General features: G+C 41.5%; 1 protein-coding gene across 2 annotated transcripts; it reads right to left on the bottom strand.

Annotated features, from left to right (window-relative positions):
* Nucleotides 1–454: 454 nt before the first annotated feature.
* Nucleotides 455–18,751, bottom strand: GGNBP2 (gametogenetin binding protein 2). Of its 2 annotated transcripts, none has more exons than XM_068415614.1 (14): nt 18,615–18,751; nt 17,561–17,688; nt 13,655–13,735; nt 11,327–11,580; nt 10,241–10,339; nt 7,025–7,138; nt 5,487–5,696; nt 4,317–4,491; nt 3,835–4,029; nt 3,034–3,184; nt 2,732–2,857; nt 2,496–2,647; nt 1,848–2,096; nt 455–1,106 (listed from the first exon to the last, which is right to left on the bottom strand). In XM_068415614.1, the coding sequence occupies exons 2-14, from the start codon at nt 17,651–17,653 to the stop codon at nt 903–905; spliced, it is 2,103 nt and encodes a 700-aa protein (XP_068271715.1). In that variant the 5' UTR covers nt 17,654–17,688; nt 18,615–18,751; the 3' UTR covers nt 455–902. The 2 variants fall into 2 exon arrangements, with proteins under 2 accessions (XP_068271715.1, XP_068271714.1); XM_068415613.1 differs by having other exon boundaries at nt 5,493–5,696; nt 18,615–18,698.
* Nucleotides 18,752–18,922: the final 171 nt, after the last annotated feature.

The raw sequence follows: 18,922 nt of genomic DNA, 5'->3' as shown, positions 1-18,922 counted from the left end.
GCGCACAATGCACCGCCCGCCCGCTCCGCCGGCCACGCCCACCACGCCCATGGCCACGCCCCCCGCGGGCCACGCCCCCCCCCCGCCGTGCACGCACCGAGTTGGTGAGGGCTCAGCCGAGCTGCGCTGTTGCGGTTTGGGGTTTTTCCTCCCCAAAACGTCCCCAGCGAGGAGGGTGGGTTCTGCCATCAGGGAGCACAGCAGCACAGGCTGGTTATAAAGATAGAAACGCCTTTTTTTCTTCCATGAAGCTGAATTGCACGGTTAAAAATGAGTGGAGAATCAAGCCTGGTTTTCATGAGCACCTCCGAAGTACCTGCACTTTTCCCAGGCAAGTTTACTCACCTCACACCTACCTCCTCAAAGCTACGCAGACCAGCAAGAGCTGTCCCTCTGAACAGCCGGATTCAGACTGCTGGGAAGGAGCATTTAAAGCAGAAACATGTATACCAGCTTTTACTATGCATATTAATAAATATTCTTTATTTAAATTTTGCACATTGCGCTTTAACATATTACATCCAAAACATTTTGCAGATGGATGTCTACTTTGTAAAATCTTATATTCAGCTCATTGTCATTCTGTACAGAATTATAGGTACAACATTACTTTGCCACTAGTTTGCTTTTTGTAAGTCTCACAGTAAGAGAAACATTTAATGAAAAGAGATGGCTTAAATTATAAGAGAGGCTTGCACAGCTACTCAACTAAAGATACAAGCCTGAAGAAAGAACAAAATTAATGAAATCACCTCCACCAGCCTCCCCAAAAACCAAGAAAAAAAGAATCACATTAATTTAAGATAAAATTTTGCCATAAGTCACTAAATTAAGTTTTTGAAAGAGAAGGCGCAGTAGTCATCTTGAGAATCTCAGTGAAAGACAGAGCTATTTTATTGTATTTAGTTCGCTCCAGCTGTTGTCAACCAACCATTACAAACGGGCCTCTTGTGATCATTTAAGCGGCAGTATTTGTTAAATTTCTCCTTCAGATGCTGTCGGTATTGTTCTCTATTGCTGTAAAAAGACTTGTTGTTTGCCATAAAGGACTGTATTTCATCTTGTGAGATAAAGATTTCCTCATCAGAAGTGCATTCAGACTCATCCTACAAATGAAAAGAGGCAGTTAAGGACGCAGGCATTGCCCTCCCTGTGCAGTTCACCTGTCTGGCAATCGCACACCTCCCCTAGAGTTGCTCTGAAGAAAGATGTAGCCTTTGTGTGACGACACCACGAGTCTTAGCTGGCTAATCCAGGCTCCGGGTTCGCACACAATGCTCTGCTATTTTTTGGGTAAGCAGCAGCCTATACAGTCATGACACCTACCAGAATAAGCTTCAGAGTCTCAGCACATTGCCATTGAAAGTGGATGGCTGTTATTAGAGTTAAAAAGAAAAAGTAAAGAAAAGAAAAGTAAAGGAAAAAAAAGGATGTAAAGCAAGGATAAGGAGAAGGGAAGGGAAGGAGAGGGAGAGAGAAGCAAGCTGTCCAAGGAGCCTGTTGTGGGAAGTAGTATTTGAGGCATGAAGGCAGCAATAATGCACGCTTCATTTTATGGAATAATACGATCCTTGATAATGAATACTTATAATACAAGTTCTCTCCCTTGCATTCCAGTGACAAGCAATTTCTCCTCCTCTGCAAAGCATCTGAGTTATATACTTTACAGAGAACACACAAAAGCAAACAAACGAAACACTGGGAGAGCAAGCCATGAATCTTAGGGTCAGTTACATTCTCTCTTGTAACAGTTCTTCAGTGGGATTTGAGTCCTAAACCCCACCCTCAATCCCGAGGATTTAAAGCTGTATGCTACAACCCAAAATGCAAAGGAAGTGGTTACTTACAAGGAGTTCCACTAAGCTCTTGGCACCTTTTCCAGTATCAGGAACAAGTGACAGTTCTGTAGGTTCTGCAAACTGTGACACATTTTTCATATGCTCAAACCAAGGCAACTGCTGCCCACTTTTTTCTGAGCTACAGCAGCTTTCAGCATGTGTGTCTTTGGTCTTGTCGCGATGAAACTCTGTGTGCGTGATATTTCCTGAGGTCTCTCTGTTACCTGGATCTGCCATACAGCTTCCAAGTTTCTGAATCTAAAATTGAAAATAGCCTGTAATGAACGACTGGCAGTGTTAATCCTGAAACATTCAAGTTTCAGATGGAAGCAGAGAGAAAGAGGAAGGGGAAAAAGCTTCAAAAGAGAGCAAGGATATATTTTTTTTTAAATGTGCATGTCTGGGGAGGAGGGGGGAACGGCATGTTAGTTCACTGAGAGTGTGCAAAAGTGCACATGGAGCATAGGAGAGAAGAGACTCCTCCCCTACAACCCATTTGAGGAAGGACCTCGATTTCAACGCTTGGATGGAGAAGTAACAGAGGATCTTTGTTACCCCATTTACAGCGTTAGTCACAATGGAAATCTGAAACACTTTTGTAACTACTTTAAAATGTATGCATTTAAATAAGCATCCTGGAATAGCTATGCTCCTTACGTGTTCATTCTCACACTTCAAAGTTTTACTTTTCTTTTTCTTCTTTTTGTTTTTGCCTTTTGTGTTATTCTCTTCCGAATTAGCCCAACATTCCACGCAGCTATCTCCATCCTCCTCTTTGTCGTCACAGCGATGGACACAGGAATCATCTCCTGCGAAAGACAGGGAATTTTCTTCTCAGATACATGAAGTTTTGGGGATACTAAACAAATATTACACGTTCTTACCAAACCTACCATTTTCATCATGGTTGCAAATGCCTTCAGTGCAAGCCACATCCGATCCCTCTCGAGATCCTGTTTCGCTGCCCTCCATGCTAGATGAATAGCCGCAGTCACTACTGTTGCAGTGCGGAGATAAACCTGAGACAAAGTGAGAAGTTACAGTAATTTATAGTAGATGCTGTATATTCTTTAGTTATGCCTCTAACAAGAAAGAATTCTTAAAAAAAAAAGTTCTTTTTAAATATAGCTGAGCACTGTTTACCTCATAAATGGTAAATGTTTTTTAAAATGAAAAATAATGACATTTAACATACCTTTGTTGATTTTAGGTGAACCTAATAGGGTACCACTACCAGGACAGGTGCAAGAAGTGCTTTCATTAGTGACAATTACTTCTACACAGTTGTTTGCTTCTTCAGTGCTACCACAGGCTTTGCAACTACTTTCTGTGAAGTTCGAATTGTCCTTAAAATAAACACAAAAAATACTTGCAAGTACTGAAGAGAGCTCAGCCAGCACCTTTATAAAGGATACTCTTTCCACAAGAAAACACAGCTGATACTGACTGATAACAGCCACAGCATTGCTTATAATTCTTCAGAAGCACATGACAACTAAAACAAACCAACCAAACCAACTGCTTTCCCCACAATAATATGACCTACAGTTAGCCTATTAAGTTCAGTCAAGACATCTAAAATAATAATTGCACTTACTTAGTCAATTAAAGCTTTCCCCTCCCCAAAAATTTAATGGTGATTGTCTGCAACTAGCATTTGAATTCCCACCTTCTAAGCGATCTTTAAGAAACAACAGTTGAAAAATATTCTAGCATAACCTGACATCTAGATTTAGGATTTTTTTTTTTAAACAAACAAACAAACCATCCAAATGCCCAAAAGCTAAGGAGTTCCAGCCAACTACTTTACAAAAAGACTGTACTAATCTGAAAACGTATTAAATTCCACTAGTGATCAAAAACTCGTTCCCAAAACTGAAACACAGTAAAAACCTCTCCAGAATTCTAACATGGAACAGTGAGCTGATGAATGAAGCACCAAATTAGAAATCTAGTTATTTAACACCAGCAGCAAGCCACAGCTATCACTGTTTACCTTTGCTTGATTTATTTCCTTCTCTTCTGTGGCCTGCAAAGGAGTAGGGATCTCACACACACACTTATTTTTCCGTCTGTTCTTCCGTTTTTGGCGCTTTTTCTCTTGTTTAAGCTCTCGCACTCTTTCTTCTTCTGAAAATTCTTCACAGAGCTGTTCCAACCGACTAATACCCTGCACTTTTTCCACAGCCATCTGTTTATAAGAGGTTAGATCTATTTATAGATGTTAACACAATTCAAGCTTTTACATTTATAAAAAAGGAGGAGGAAAATAGCTGGTGAGTACTTTTTATAATAAAGTCACAGCAACACAACTATTGACTATAGAACACCTATCCAGATTTAGTCACTAAATTTCACTGCAGTGAACAAGGGATTGAGTGTAACACCCTTGAAGCTCCTTCCAGCCCAATGTCAGCAGAAAGTAGAAAAATTATTTTAGTGAAAATGCACAGTTATTAGATAAAATTTGATTTTTACCTCAAAGCTTTTGCGTAAAGCATCAACACCTAGGTAAAAAAGCATCTGCCACGTTTGTTCCTCAGCCCGCAACTTTTGCCAGATTCGGTGTAATCTTTCATAAAGATGAATACCCAGGCAGGTCAAAACTTCTTCTTGGGCTATGTCTATTGTCTTAGCATGCCTTTCTCTTCGTCTAAAGGAAGAGTTGAACCAAAGTATAGTATGGTTAAAGTAGCTGGAAGTCTACCAAGAGACCAAAGCAGTTCAATGATGCATTTTCTTTACGTACAACTGAAGATATGTTTGCACGAACAGCTGTTTAAATCGAGTTCTGCTGTGCTGCATGCGGATGCAAAATAGAAAGGACCAGGTCAAAACCACCACTACACTCCTGACATGTTCATCTGTGCACGGCACACTCTGCCTTCCAACCTGTCACTTCTGAAGGTGCTGCCCCATCGGTCTCTGCTTGCTCCTACTAGGAGGGATCAGCAGTTTTAATGCCAAAGAGGTGCAGCCATTCTTCTGTTTCCTAAAATTTGTATTTAGTTTATAGCAAATATTTCACCTTTCTAGACATTTATGCATCAGTTAACTGAAGCTGAATAAACACCCATAGAAGTTTATATGTCACTTACCATACAAAGTAAAAATATTTCAGCATTATTCTGTATCTATTAATGAAAAATCATTATAAAAGGATTTACCCTCTGAATCAAACAGTTATGATTCAGCTTCAAAGATATTGAGCTCAGAATTGTCTTTTTCATCAGAAGATTTTAAGATGCTAAAACAGGTTCAGAAATTACAGTAATATACAAATGGCGACAAAACTAAATTGAACACTCGGCATTTGGCAAAACTGTCAACCAAGGTTCTCTTTCTATTTCGCATATTTTGAACACCTCAGTGAAAAAGCAGGCAGCCCTAGTGAGTGAGCAAGTGAGCTAGAAGACGTTTGGCAATTTCTTTCAGTCTTGCCTTCACAGTTAAATGCACTTTAAAGTCAAAAGCACATATAAAATCTCGCTACTTCGAAGCACTATCTTGAAAGCCTACTTCAACGTGAATATTTACATTCAGAAGTTTATTATGCAGCAAGAAGGCAAAAATCACTTTTGCACAATACATTCGACAATAAAATAAAGAAGCAAAGCGCTAGATAGCCCACTCTAGCAAATTACATACTCATACCCTCCTGCGAACTCGGGTTCGGCGCGACCCAAGAGGTGTGCGATGAAATCCGTCTCGCAGCAGACGTGGATGTGGCGCTCGTGGGGACAGCAGCGCAGGCCCTCGTAAAGCGCAGCGCAGTAGCCCTTTTCTTTGCTGCAGTCGAGCTCCCCAGTAAGAATATTGTACGCCCGGAGGACTTTATTTTTGCAGTCAGTGCAAAACCTGTGTTAAAACAGAACGTAACAGAACTGAATCCTTATTCAAGCAGAAATTTAGACCTGCTTAGGCTAAGTTCTAATATACTGAGCTATTTAATAGTGCATGCTATATTTAAACGAGGTCACATAAGGTTTATGTTACTTCAAAAGGTAAAATAGTAAGACTTTGGCTGTAGGCCACATAAGTTTACTATATGTATTATACTACTATCATATATTACAAGCCTGGATATCAACTTTCATGCTCCAAGGCATAAATCAGGCTAATGGTTAATGAGAAGAAATTCCTATATGGATATGCAACTCCATATTCGTTCAAAGATCAGAAAGCTAACAGTGAACAAACTGAACCATTAGTACAAGCCAGGACAAAATTCCTCTCAAGTAACAGACTCCAAGTTACTTTATAGCAATTATTTAAAGTATACTCAAGTGAGTGATAAGCAATAAGAAAAGAAGTTCCCTCTTGCCTGCTGTATAAGAGCAGTGTTTCCACTACAAGCACCTTTAAACATATTTTGAATTATTTGATTACTGCACAGATAGCCAAACAAGGTTTATTTATAACACAACATAATTTAAACATGTGATAGCTCAGATAACTGATATGAGAAGAGTATAGTTATGAAGTCTGTTATAATTAAAATACAACCAAATTAAGCTCATTCTATTTCATACGAGGAGTAATCTTCAAGAAGCTATAAAACCTCTTGCTGTATTATTCTAAAAATGCAAGTCAGACAGGCTGCTCACATTTCAGCATGAAAAGCTGGCTCTTCATGCCCTCTCTGGATGGTGTTTTTCCCTTCCCTAGTTTGTCCAGTCACTTGACAACACTAAGTCAAACATATTTTGATGTTTGATAGAGCTACGATAACTGGCTAGTTTCTGTGGTGAAAGGAAAGAAAACAGTAATGTTATTGCAGGTTAGCATGAGGAATGCTGCCAACACCATGTTTAATGTCACAGGAGATTAAAGTTATTTTGTTTCCAAAGTGTTATTTCCACACCACCACCACCCCCGCACCCATCTGTGCCCCCACAGTTTGTATCAGAACCTTGAGACTACTGGAAATTAAAACTTTTTAATCAGCATGGTAGCTACTGTACACACGCAACAATAATTCAGTGGCCTATTTTTTCCCTGCAAGAACAACCTAGTAGCACTAGCACTACTAAGTCATAAACAACTGTTTTAAAACAGTGATTTACAAGCAACACCAAGCCTAATATCTGTTTCTATTAGTTTAGTTCACATTATTTGGAAATTGCACATACTTCCCAGAAGCCTAAAAGGCAGCGTGAAGGTGTGTCTTTGTTCTTTTAACATACCTGTGTTTTCGTAGATAGGTTTCTAATGTTTCTAAAAGACAACTAGAGTCAATTAAAACTACTTCATCCCTGCATTCCTGGGACATGAGCTCCCACACATCCATCCAACAACCCCTGCAAAAGAAATCACAAGAAACAAAAGACTGTACATTATCCTGTTAGGGGTTTAGAAATGAAGCAAAATAAAACATCGTTAGTTTACCTGACTGGTCCCTGAAAAGGTCCAAAGGGGAAAGTGATGCTACACTTGCTCTTCTTCTTCCTGCTGTCTTCACTATTTTTCTGAACTGCACTTAATTTCCCTGTACTGAGGGTGCTACCGCTCCCTTTCCTGTCACATGGTATTAAAAAACGTTTTTTTTAAACCTATACCATACATATTATGAACTAGTTATTTTTCCTAAACAAATGCTATTAATACGCTACTGTGTTCCCTAATTTACTTTGAAACCTTTACAGGCTAAGCCTTAACTTCCAGTAAAGTTAAGGTCAGACATGAGATACAAATGTTGCTGTCCGTGTTCATAACACCAGATCCATAATGACTTTTTAAAGTTATAGCTGAAAGCCAGTAGTAATTTTTCAGAATATTACCTTAAGTATAAACATACATAAGTTTTAATACTTCTGGTAGATTAAATTTCATATGAGACAACTTACTAAAAAACCAAAACAAAACCCCAAAGAAAAGGCAAAACAAAAAACCCAACAAACTTCCACACATCTACCACCATAAGAAACCATAAAACACCCTGCATTAGATTTCCAAAATTGGTTTAAAAAAAAAAAACAACACACAACACTTTACAACACACATTTGGATATGCTAAAAGTAAACTTATAGAGGAAAGAACAAACTTTAAATAGCAAGTCATGTTTACTTACAGGCTTGTCTACACTTGACGTTTTATCAGAACGGTCATTTCTGTTTAAGCTCATGTGAGTGTTTATGTATGCTATTACCTGCTTTGCCAGATCCTACAGCTTGCATTTGTGAGAGGTTAAAATGCTCCTTAGCCCTGAATGGAACAGAGTGGCCATAAACCAGGCACACTGAAACTGAGGACGTCAAGTAACTCTCAAGTGGTATTAGCTGGTTACGTAACTTGCATAATTAAACACACAATTACCATTCAAAGCCTTTTTTGTCTGTATAAAACGCCTACCAGATGCAACTCAGCTGAAGAAGTTTCTTGCAATGAAGTAAAGCAGAAGCTCTAAGTTGATAAATAAAATTTGTTCTGTAAGACAATTCTGTTTGACATCTCCACGTCTAGGCTGTTAGCGTATTTGCTTCCACTCAAGGCAGCAGATTTATTTGGAGAAATATCAGCAGCGATACACCCTGATTACTTCTGTGGCATAACAAATGAGTATCGACCGAGCAAGCATAGTGCAAGCTGTGTTTCTTTAGCAAACTACACTGTGCACAAGCCACATTATCAGATAAAGCTGGAAGCTTTACTTGCAGTATATTAAAATACCGCTCCTTCCACACATTCCCTATGAACCTGCCAGCATTCAAAATACTAAGGGGATTTATTCCAGCATGAATTGAGGAAATAAGGGCAGCATTTTCCTCTCTATTCATTCAGTTTCAGAATTGTTCTGCCTTGCCAAAACGTTAAGTGCAGGTTCCACGATATATGTTCTTACACATAAACTATTAATCTTATTAAAAACAAAGCAAAAAATTAACACTTTTATAATGCTTTGAATTTGCTTTATTTAAAAAAATATATATATCCCCCTACGATCTTTTGCTTGTGTAACATAAGCTTTAAACTAATTATATGAAAGGCCTGTAATCAAAATATAATAGGAGATAATTATTAGCTACCACTGTTGTCAAGCAGCACAAGTAAAAATCAAGTGTCAAGTTCCACATGCCTAGCATCTCAGGGGATTTATCTAAACCCAAAGAGACTCAAGTCTGCATAGAAAAATACATGTCCTGTAACTGGAAACCATGATCAAGCTTTCACAGGTTGTATGCTTAACCAGAAGCAGAACACAACTGACTAAAGAAGGTCCTGGATACTCCAACTAAGCACAGTAGTCTAATTTATAGGTCATCGTATAAAAAAAAAATATATGTAAGAAACACCTCACAGACAAGAAAACCCCCCAAAATGCACTACAGATTTACAGGGAGTGTTTTTCTGGTTAACCAGCTGGAATAAACCATTTCAACTTCAAGACACAGAGGCATATATGCATCTTTTTCACTGGTGTATTCCAAACATGCTGTCACATTTTGAGAAAACACATTTTACAGAGTTTAGTTTTAACTCTGCAGCCCAACCACAATAAAGCCCTTTAGGAACAGTCATGCAAGGCATTTTTAATAATCCCAAGCAAAATGATGTATATTTGTTTAGCATGTACCCTTTCACCTCAATGTGAGAAAAACTGCTGATCAATCATTTCTGTGTAGAGCACAAAAACCATTGTTTATATCACAATGCAGAAGCCATCCCTGCCCTGAGCAGACTATATTCCAAGTTATGTCAGATGAGATATAAAAAGCACATCAGAGCACTGGTTTGTAATGGCCAAGCTGGGTTTTGGCAACTGGTTTTGAAATTAAACATGGATATTTTTATACAAAAAACCAAACCCAAACAAAACTTCCCACCACCAAGTAAAAGACCCAAAAGCCAAGAGGCAAAAATGGAACAGCTAGAACTAACAAGCAAGTTTTGGGAAACAGCTGATTTCATTTAGTAGCCTTAAACTTTATATGAAAGCATCACCAGTGGCCTTAGGGAGCTCTGACAAAGGGCAGAGGGACAACTCTCACGCTGAGGAAGGAGTACAGATCTTAGATTGGGCAGGCAAACAACCTTATTGCACTAGTTTTGCCCTATCAATAAAGTGTGAATAAAGGAAGGGCAGTGGGGAAAGGATTAAACATCCTCCTGAATAAGAGTGTCACTCTTACTGCACAAAAAAGGGCTAGCTACCTTCATATGAAAACCTACGGAGAAAGGCTCACACCCTACAACACACACTGCCCAAAACTGCTGGGTGACTCTGTTCCTCTCCCCCACAGCCATTTGGGTCTACTCTAATCCAAATAACTTGGATATTACTACTCTGGCAAACAGATAAGAGCATAAGAATTGATCTCAATGCTTACAAATAAATTAGCATCAATAGTTTGGTTCCTTAAACTATTTTAGATTTAATTGTGCTTGTTAAACACAAACTTACCCCAAAGGTTTTGGTTTGTGTGTGTCCAGGGAGTGTAATTGACATCTCTTGTTCTTCTTACTTTTGGGAATTGCATCAATCATATCATTCAGTTTGGACCTATGGAAAAAATGTAACTCAGGATTCCGAAAACATGGTTACCCAGAGAAACTTTAAAGGGATTGATTCAGCTCATGTATCAGAAAAAAGCATGCTAATTAACACTAAATCCAAAACCTTCTTCTTCCTGTCCCCCCTTTTTACTTCTTATGACATACAACCCTGCAGTACACAAGGAAAATACAGTATAGATTTTCCAGACAAATCCTAGCAAGCAGGATAAAGATAACCCACATCTGAACGGCTATTGCATAACTTCGTAAATAACAGACCTCAAGCAACGACACCTATTTCAAAAGTGCAGGGAACCAAGACCACTTTATCAAGTTACACTACCTCACCCTCCAAATCTCAATATCCCCAGCTCTACACTAACCTTCCTGCTTCAAACTGGCCTGCTAACTGGAGCAAGAAGTAGAATGAGCTGAAGCCAACTGGAAGGCAAAGGCACAATGTGGTGAGCAGTCACTGTTTGGTCTGCTGACAGCTGAGAAACAAATGGCACTGAGACCGAGGCTATTTATTGTGCTAGTCAAACCCAGAAGGTTTCATTTTCTCAGTGCTACCTTTCTACCCAAGAGCAGAAAGTTTTGAAGGGGAGGTGTTAATTGATTTTTTAAATTATTCTATTTTTTACATGCAAAGTAGTGGGGCAAAGAAACACTCTTCTTCCAGAGATCATGAAAACCCACAGTGCCTATTTCAGATTAATGACTAAACATTTTAATATTGGTATCTTTCAATTGTAATGGCATTGCAACTGATGATATGAAAGATTAGGTCTTTTGGGTTTGTTTTTTCCCAATTTAGGCAATAACTTGTTTAACATGGCTGTAAAAGACAAGTATGTACTGTAAGATTCAAACTTGCAACAATTCAGTACCACCACCAAGAAAGCTGCAAAGTCAAATGCACCGAAAGCAGCTTCCCTTTTCCCCAGATTATTATTACCTGAGCAGTTCCAGGTCAGCTGTGTGTCTAACTTACCCGTGCACATAAAACAGTGTATAAAGCTTCTTCGCATCAGTCATAGAGCTTCGAGTTACAGAAAGAACCCCCTTTGGCCCTACTGTTAGGGGCTCAAGTGCTGGATTTCCAGACTCAACAAGCTGAGAAAACAGACGTTCCACGCTACGACGACAGCCGACACATGGGACCAGCTGAGAAAGTGCACTCAAAACTTCACGTGATGTCACCATCATGGCAATATTTAGATCCTGCTGTTTGAGCATGCTATGTCTCTAAAAAGGAACAAGAAATGAAAATATTAGAAAAAATTAACGCACATCTTAAATTGTTCAACCTTTCTTTGCCTTCAACAGCATTTCTTTATCAAAATACACATGAAGTGGAAACTGTATGCAGTGCTCAGAGTTTCAGGTCACTGTCTTAGTGTAGATCACTTCACACACTTACTGTATGAACAAAACCACACTTGCTAATACCATAGGAGCGATTCTGCTTCAAGTCTTACAGCCTGTCCTCTGGAAGGAAGCTAATGTTCTTCTCCTCTTGGTCTCTCCTCCTGTCGCTCAAACCAGCAAATGCTGCTTCTGAACAAATGGCACACCTCCCTGTCCTTAGCAGGAAGCCCTTTTTTCTCCACCTCAGCACAGATGTTTTAGTAAATGGTCTCACATACAACTCTGCAAGTTTTCATCTTCTACTCACACTCATTTTATCTTTGGCACATAGAAAGGAAACTTCTGGATGCTCACTGGCATATACAGAAATTTCATTTACAACAAACTTGTTCTGTTCAGACCCAGACAATTTAGCAATATTTTTCCTGGAAGGCTAAATGCCATTTCACGTTACAATTCTAATATGCAAAATTAAAACAAAGCACACATTACTATTCAGAGTGAAACATTTTACCTCAGTAGCAAACATTCAATGTATGCTAATGATAGAACATTAAAGGGAACACCTTCTAATATTTGTTACGTCAATAAACAATTTTAGGAGCTTCTCCTACTTCTCTGTCAAACACATCCAGGCACATATATATACAAAAGGCACATACCCTTCTATTTCTTCTTCTAACTGCTAAATTACTGGCTTGGACTTCATCAACACTAAACTGTCGCTAGCACAGCTATACAGAAGACAGAGTCCCTTCCTCACACACCAATCAACACATCTACTCTTAGATTATCAGCAGTACTGGCACTTTCCAACATAATCTGTAAAAGCAGAGTCCTGTCAGTGTATTAACTGTCATTTTTCCCTGGTTACACAAAGTACAACTTTGTGAGCACAGCTGTACCTATACAGGGAACATTTTGCCATGATAGTATGTTCTGTATCATTGCCATATCACACCACTTAAACACTCCTAATGTAGAAATGACTCATCACAACTTCTGGGGAAAGAAAGAAAAGACCATACAACATAGCGAAACTAATCACTCACATGGAACTTGTAAACACACCAATTGAAAAGAGAAAACATTTTCAGCTGATTTCATTTAATACATGCTATGAAAAGTAAAGCTATTATCAGATAACATTTAAGGTTTGTGCTCTTAAAGGCAGGCACGTTAAATAATCTGATGAATGATATCACTCTGCAATAATCCTCTTTCCTGTAATTAATAGTACTAGTTACAGCAACAGCAGGAACGAGCTATTTTCACATCACAGCTATGCTTTATATGCAGCATATGTCTGAACTGCTGCTGTCAAACCACAAGTGAAGTAGTACAAGCTGCATATCAGCAAACTGGCCTGTTCCTTTGGACATCAAATGGCACAATTTTTTAGTTGCTACAGGTGTTACAGTGCTATGGTTATTTGCCAGAGTGCCAGCAGATAAGTTTCTATAATTAAAGCTTCAGGGGCACCACAAAACTGTCTCTCACTATTCAACTGTATATAATCTATAAACTGGCACATTAATTCTATCTTGCTATGGTACTAAAACTAAGAACTCACTCTTAAGCAATGCATGCTTCCACTTGAAAAAGCAGTTCAAAAGTATTTAGAAAGAAAAAATCAAAACATACTTAGGAAGTGTAGTTTCCATTAAGTATAAATCAGCAGTGACCAGAAGGTGCATTGTTTTTACAAGTTTTCAAGATTTCTAACTAGATATGCAGCAATTGCCTCCTGACAAGACAACAGTGTATAAATGCTGTGAAATGCAGAAAATGAATGCACCTGGTGTACTTTGGTACCAACATGTAATTGCATACAGGTGCTGATGTGTCTTTTAAGTCTGAGTGACAACCTCCTAGGGAAGGAAAAGCACAAATCCAAGGAAAGCAAGATCTGCTATGTGGCCTTCTTAAAAAAACAGAAGGATGTATTTACCTGAATGAACTGTTTTAATTGTGCACTGTTATTTTGATGCCCATCAAGGTTTAGCACATTATCAGGAAATTCCATCACCATCTATACAAGAGACAAAAAAAAAAAAAAAAGAGCTTTCAGAAGAAAGTCAAACACAGAGCATTAGTTTATTTTACTTTCTTGGGGGAAATAAGACAGAAATTATGTTAAATGCTGGTTCTTTTAGCAGAACTATTGGAAGCTTGGGGAAGGATAAAAGTAACAGTTTCAGCAAAGTAACTAAATGTTTCACTAATATAATCCTAGAGGCAGTTTATAACCGGCAACATTTAAATAGCTGTTACAGAGAAAGCAAAAGTTGCAGAACAGTACATCAGTATTTATATTACACTATCTACATGACTTGAGACCCTGTTTCAGTTTAAAAACAAATTGTACTTCAACACACTGAGATCCAGATTGATCCAACAGCCTAACTCAATCTATAAAGCTATAAAGAAACAGTCACAACAGTTTAATGACTGAGTCGACTCCTTCAAAGGCTAATTTAAAACCATATTAACCCAAAAAGGTACTCCAAGGTATACTTTGTTTTCTATGATTGCAGCTACAACTCTCAAGGCTCAAAGTAAAATGTTAAGCCTCCAGAACAATGGGATTACTCGTAAGTAATTAATAATATTTCTTTTCCAATTACTGAGCAACAAAGAGGGCAATTTCTTGGGGAGGAGTGGAAATCAGTAAAATAATTTCTAGTCAAATTCCAACTGTACAACCCTGGAGAAAAATTAAACCAACTGGAAAAATGAGTAAAGACTGGCTTAGTTCAACTTCTTTGTCCAAACTGAGAAATACAGAATTTATCGATAGAAATACTGAAAGTTCACTTTAAAATCTGAGAGACAAAATAACAATTTTGGTTAATAACTCTAATACAAATACACACCAAATGAAATTGTCCTATTCATCTTTTTTCCTCCCTCCACCTTCCCTCAATTGTCTAGTAAAGACAGAATTCCCCACTGTCTTCATAATTGCTCACATTACCTCCAGAGAACTCAGACATGTACTTTCACAGGTACTCAACACTGGTCCAAAATAAACACCTATTCTCTAAGGCCAGAAAGCAAGGCAATATTTTGATCTCACGTGTGCTAAAACTGGAACATTAGCACAGCTGCCTTACCTTTGTGCAGAGCAGTGCCACAGTCAGTGCTAATCCTGACCTCTCGTGTATTTCTCTTCCAGATTCCCTTGCACCTGACCCATACACACTAAGCAGCAGCACAAGTTTTGCTGCAGAATTACAGGTTTCTGACACTGCTAATTTGATGTTTCTGTGGGGAACGAGCTACATGCAAAAGTAAAAGCTCTATCTGCTAATAACAGAGAGAACAGATAAATCTGCATATTTTCCCCCCCTCACCTTCATCTCCCACTATCAGACAACACCCTTCAGTGTTTCGTACAAGAGAGTGAAATTATCAGAGACTAAATTAATTCATGTGTCTGTCTGATGAGATTTTATTAAGTGGTTAAACATCAACCACCATCACACCCTGAACTGGAAGAAAAAATTCCCATAATACCACATCAAATGGAACGCCTTCTAGAAATCATAAAAGCTGCTTAAGAACTGAAAAGGGTTAAATATTTAAACCTCCTTTAATTTCTAGCTGAGGCATAAGAAACTGAAAAGTGTGATAGTGAACAATTCATTGGGAGGAGCAGAACCACATCGCACCTAAACAGCTTTCTATGCTGCTACAAAGCAATGTTACAAGCTTAAGAGCATTACAGGCCATTCAGGCACTAATTTGCAACCACTGATGCATTATTTCTAGATTTAAGGCATAGATGAAGTCTTCCACCTGACTAAGAGAAATGAAGAAGTCCCATTATTTTTAAAATTAGAGTTCTAAAAGAGGTCAGCACTAGCCAGTTACTGTCAATAAACACCACTATTTTTTAAAAATAACACTGCAGACATAAAATTATGTTAAGAAATTAAAAAATAAATTATAGAAGACTCTGAGACAAGGAAGCTAAGAGTTCATTCCCTTGCTTCTGCAGGTTTATGTAATAAAAGCCTCCAGAAACAACCTAGGAATCTGAGTACTTTGTAACAACAGTAACAGAAGGGAAAAAAAAAATGGACCTGAGATAAGATTTCTTCATGGTGAGGATGACTTGCACTTGCATAAATGCCTTTCATCCAGATGCATACAAAACTGATTTACAGCTATAGGAACCTCTTCAATCATAAGCATAGCTTGCCTCTGGTGTAAAAAGTAGGAGGATAGCGACAACATAGTGCAAATGCACAAAGTTTGGGCCTGGCATTAAATTCTGGAACTAAACCACAAATGGAATTTTAGGTCAGTTGAAGTCATCTACCTGACAGCTGGCATAGCTGAATTTTCACTCTCTTTCTCTCAACCTATTAAACACAACAAAGGTGACAAGAGCATGGTAAGTCTTCTACTTGACACAATCTAATGAGTAACTTTTACCAGGGAGTTAAAAAAAAAAAAAAAAAAAATAGGGAGAGAAATCTAAGATCTTAAAACTACACGGGGAATGGAGGGGCAAAATAACTTTCAAGGCATGGCCAAGACATTAAAAAACCCCAAAGCTGCACTATTCCTACACAGTACTGGGTTTTCCAGGTAATCAACCACTCTAGGAGAGCTAGATATTGCTTTGGACAACTTAAGGGGAAACTTTGCCTAATGCGTAAGTTCAGTTAATCAGAGATGCCAGGCTATGTGAAGCCAAAACCAGTGATGATATTTGGTAAATTAATAACATGTCATCATTTAAAATGATCAAAACTAAAATAAAGCAAAGACCCCTTCTTCAAATGTAGCAAAACCAGATGGTATTGAGAGAGATAACCTTTAACAGTGGGACAGAGGGTTTAGACACTGTCTGAAGACACTCAGCTGTTTTGATCTGGAAGATGGAAGAAATTACATTATGAAGTTGATCAAGTTAGCTAATGCAAGTCAGGTATTCTCCCATATTAAAGCATGAAATTAGGAATTTAAAGCACATACATTTTATGCCATTTAAAGTAACAGCAGATACTGTCACATCACTGACAGCAACAGAAATCAAATATGAATAATTAAGATACCAAATTACACCAAGTCCAATTTTATTTTCAACCCAACATTTTCACACCTTAAGAATTAAAAGAAATGACAACTGGCTAGTTAGAGAATTTTTTTCCATTTGGTCTGTGTTCACCTACGAGGCAATTTCTGAACCTTCCTCTAGACACGTGAGGACGAGAAGAGAGACTAGAGAAGCCTCCAAGCTGCATTTAGTTCATTTTTCCACTGAATCTTCTGGAAATGGCAAAACCCCCATGTTTTTCAATCCAGAATTACACACTGAAATTTAAAATCTCTCAGATTTGTTGCTGTAGACGTGGCAGCACATTATTACGGACTTGATAGCCCTTATTCTAAGCCAAAGCTATCAAAACCACCTTTAGCCTTTTCTTGCATATTTAAAAGCAAGATTATTAATTACCTAGTCGTGAACCTGGCGTTTAACGTTAATATGGCTCCCTTCCTCATTAACTGAAAAATGGTTTTGCTCCACTTTTGGGCTTGGGCACCGAGACACGCTTGTCACTTGAAAACAAGTTATGCGCAGGCCCGAATACAGCAATAACTTTCTTATTATGCGGTTTGCATGTTTTTAGAGCTGGGAATCAGATAAAAAAGTTGCCACATTAAGCGCTGTTAAGCCCAAGTGTTGCAAAGTCCCAAAGATTAACGCTGCAGGAGCAAAGGAGGAGCCTGGGAGGCCTGTCTAGGGAAAAGGCCTCGCCTGGGAATTGCAACACGCCGCCCGCACACGTTGCAAGCGGGCGGTGCGGGGACACCGGGCGCTCCGCGGGGCGCAGGCACTCACCGTGAGGGTGTCATCGATGTAGAGGGGAATCTGCCTCTTCTCATAAGGGAATTCTTCCTCCCCTTCTCTGCAGACCGCAACCAGCCGCGCCATCTCTGCTGCTCTCGCTGCTTCCTCGCAGCTCCAGCCTGCGAGCAGCCAAACCCCGGGGAGGTAAATACCCGCCGCGCTTCCCCGGCACACTTTCACCAGCCCGGGAACCAGCCTGCTTTACCCCATCGCCTGATTCACCACGCCGAGCGCCGGCGCCCAGCTCACGCCCGGGCGCGCAGCCTGCCCGCCGCTTCAGCCTTGGAAGGGACTCAAAAAAGACTACGGGCCGGGAACGGGAGAGGTGGGCAGGCTGGGAAATGCGACAGAACATGGAAGAAAGGGAGGGGACGGGCGGGGAGGAGCGCACCCGGCCCTCCGCCGGGCACCGCCGCGGGAGGAAGGCCGGAGGCCGGCGGGGGATGGAGCCCGCCGCGCTGCGGGCCGCTCCCCCCCACGCTCCCGCCCCGCCACCGGCCCAGACAGGCCGGGGGGACCCGCCCAGCCCGCAGCGGGGTTTGCGGCTCTCCGCCGCCCCCGTCCCGCCCCGCGGCGGCTGGGGAGGGAGAGGAACAGCGGCGGGGCGAGGGGCCGCCTCCATCTGCGAAGCGGGGCCACCTCTCCCCCCGCCCCGGGCGACCTGCTGGGGGGCCGCACCCCGCAGCCGAGGGGAGGGGGCCCGCCGCCCTCCCGCCCCCCAGCTCCAGCCCGGGATCGGCGGCGCCCGTGGGCCCGCCGCCACCTCCCTCCGGCGGGCCAGGGAAGAGGGGGAGCCGGGGGGCTGCAGCCCGGCCGACGCGGCGGGGAGACCCACCCTTCTCCGCCCTGTCCTCGCCTGGCCTCCAGCCGGCGCGGCGCGGCTCCCCGCGCGGGGCGGCGATGGCGGGGAGGCAGCCCCGAACCGAGGGAGGCAGCCGGCGGGCCGGCTCCCGGCCTCCCTCTCCTCCCGCCTCCCCTCAGCCCCGCCGGGGCCGCTGCCCTGCCCTGCAGCCCACCGGCCGCCTCGCCCCCCTCGGGCCTTTACCGGCTCCTCCGCAAGTCGGCGGCCCGGGCGCTCTGACAGGCGGGCGGACACCCCGGGCTCCGCCACAGAGCCGCCTCCTTCCTCTCCCCGGGCCCTCCCCACAGGCGGCGGCGGTGGCGGCGGCCCCGGGCCGCCCCGCCCTCCTCTCGCGAGAGACCGCAGCCCCGCCGCTCCCCCCCGGGCCGCGGCCCCGCCTCGCCGCCCCCGGGCCTGGCCGCGGGAGGCGCCCGCTCGCCCGTAACCTCCCGCCCCCGCGTCCCCCCCGCCCCGCGGGCGCGGCCGCCCGGGGCCTGAGGGCGGGGCACGGG

Source organism: Nyctibius grandis, chromosome 18 (genome assembly GCF_013368605.1).
Source record: "Nyctibius grandis isolate bNycGra1 chromosome 18, bNycGra1.pri, whole genome shotgun sequence".
NCBI classification, from domain to species: Eukaryota; Metazoa; Chordata; class Aves; order Nyctibiiformes; family Nyctibiidae; genus Nyctibius; species Nyctibius grandis.
This window is presented reverse-complemented; position numbering and strand designations above follow the sequence as displayed.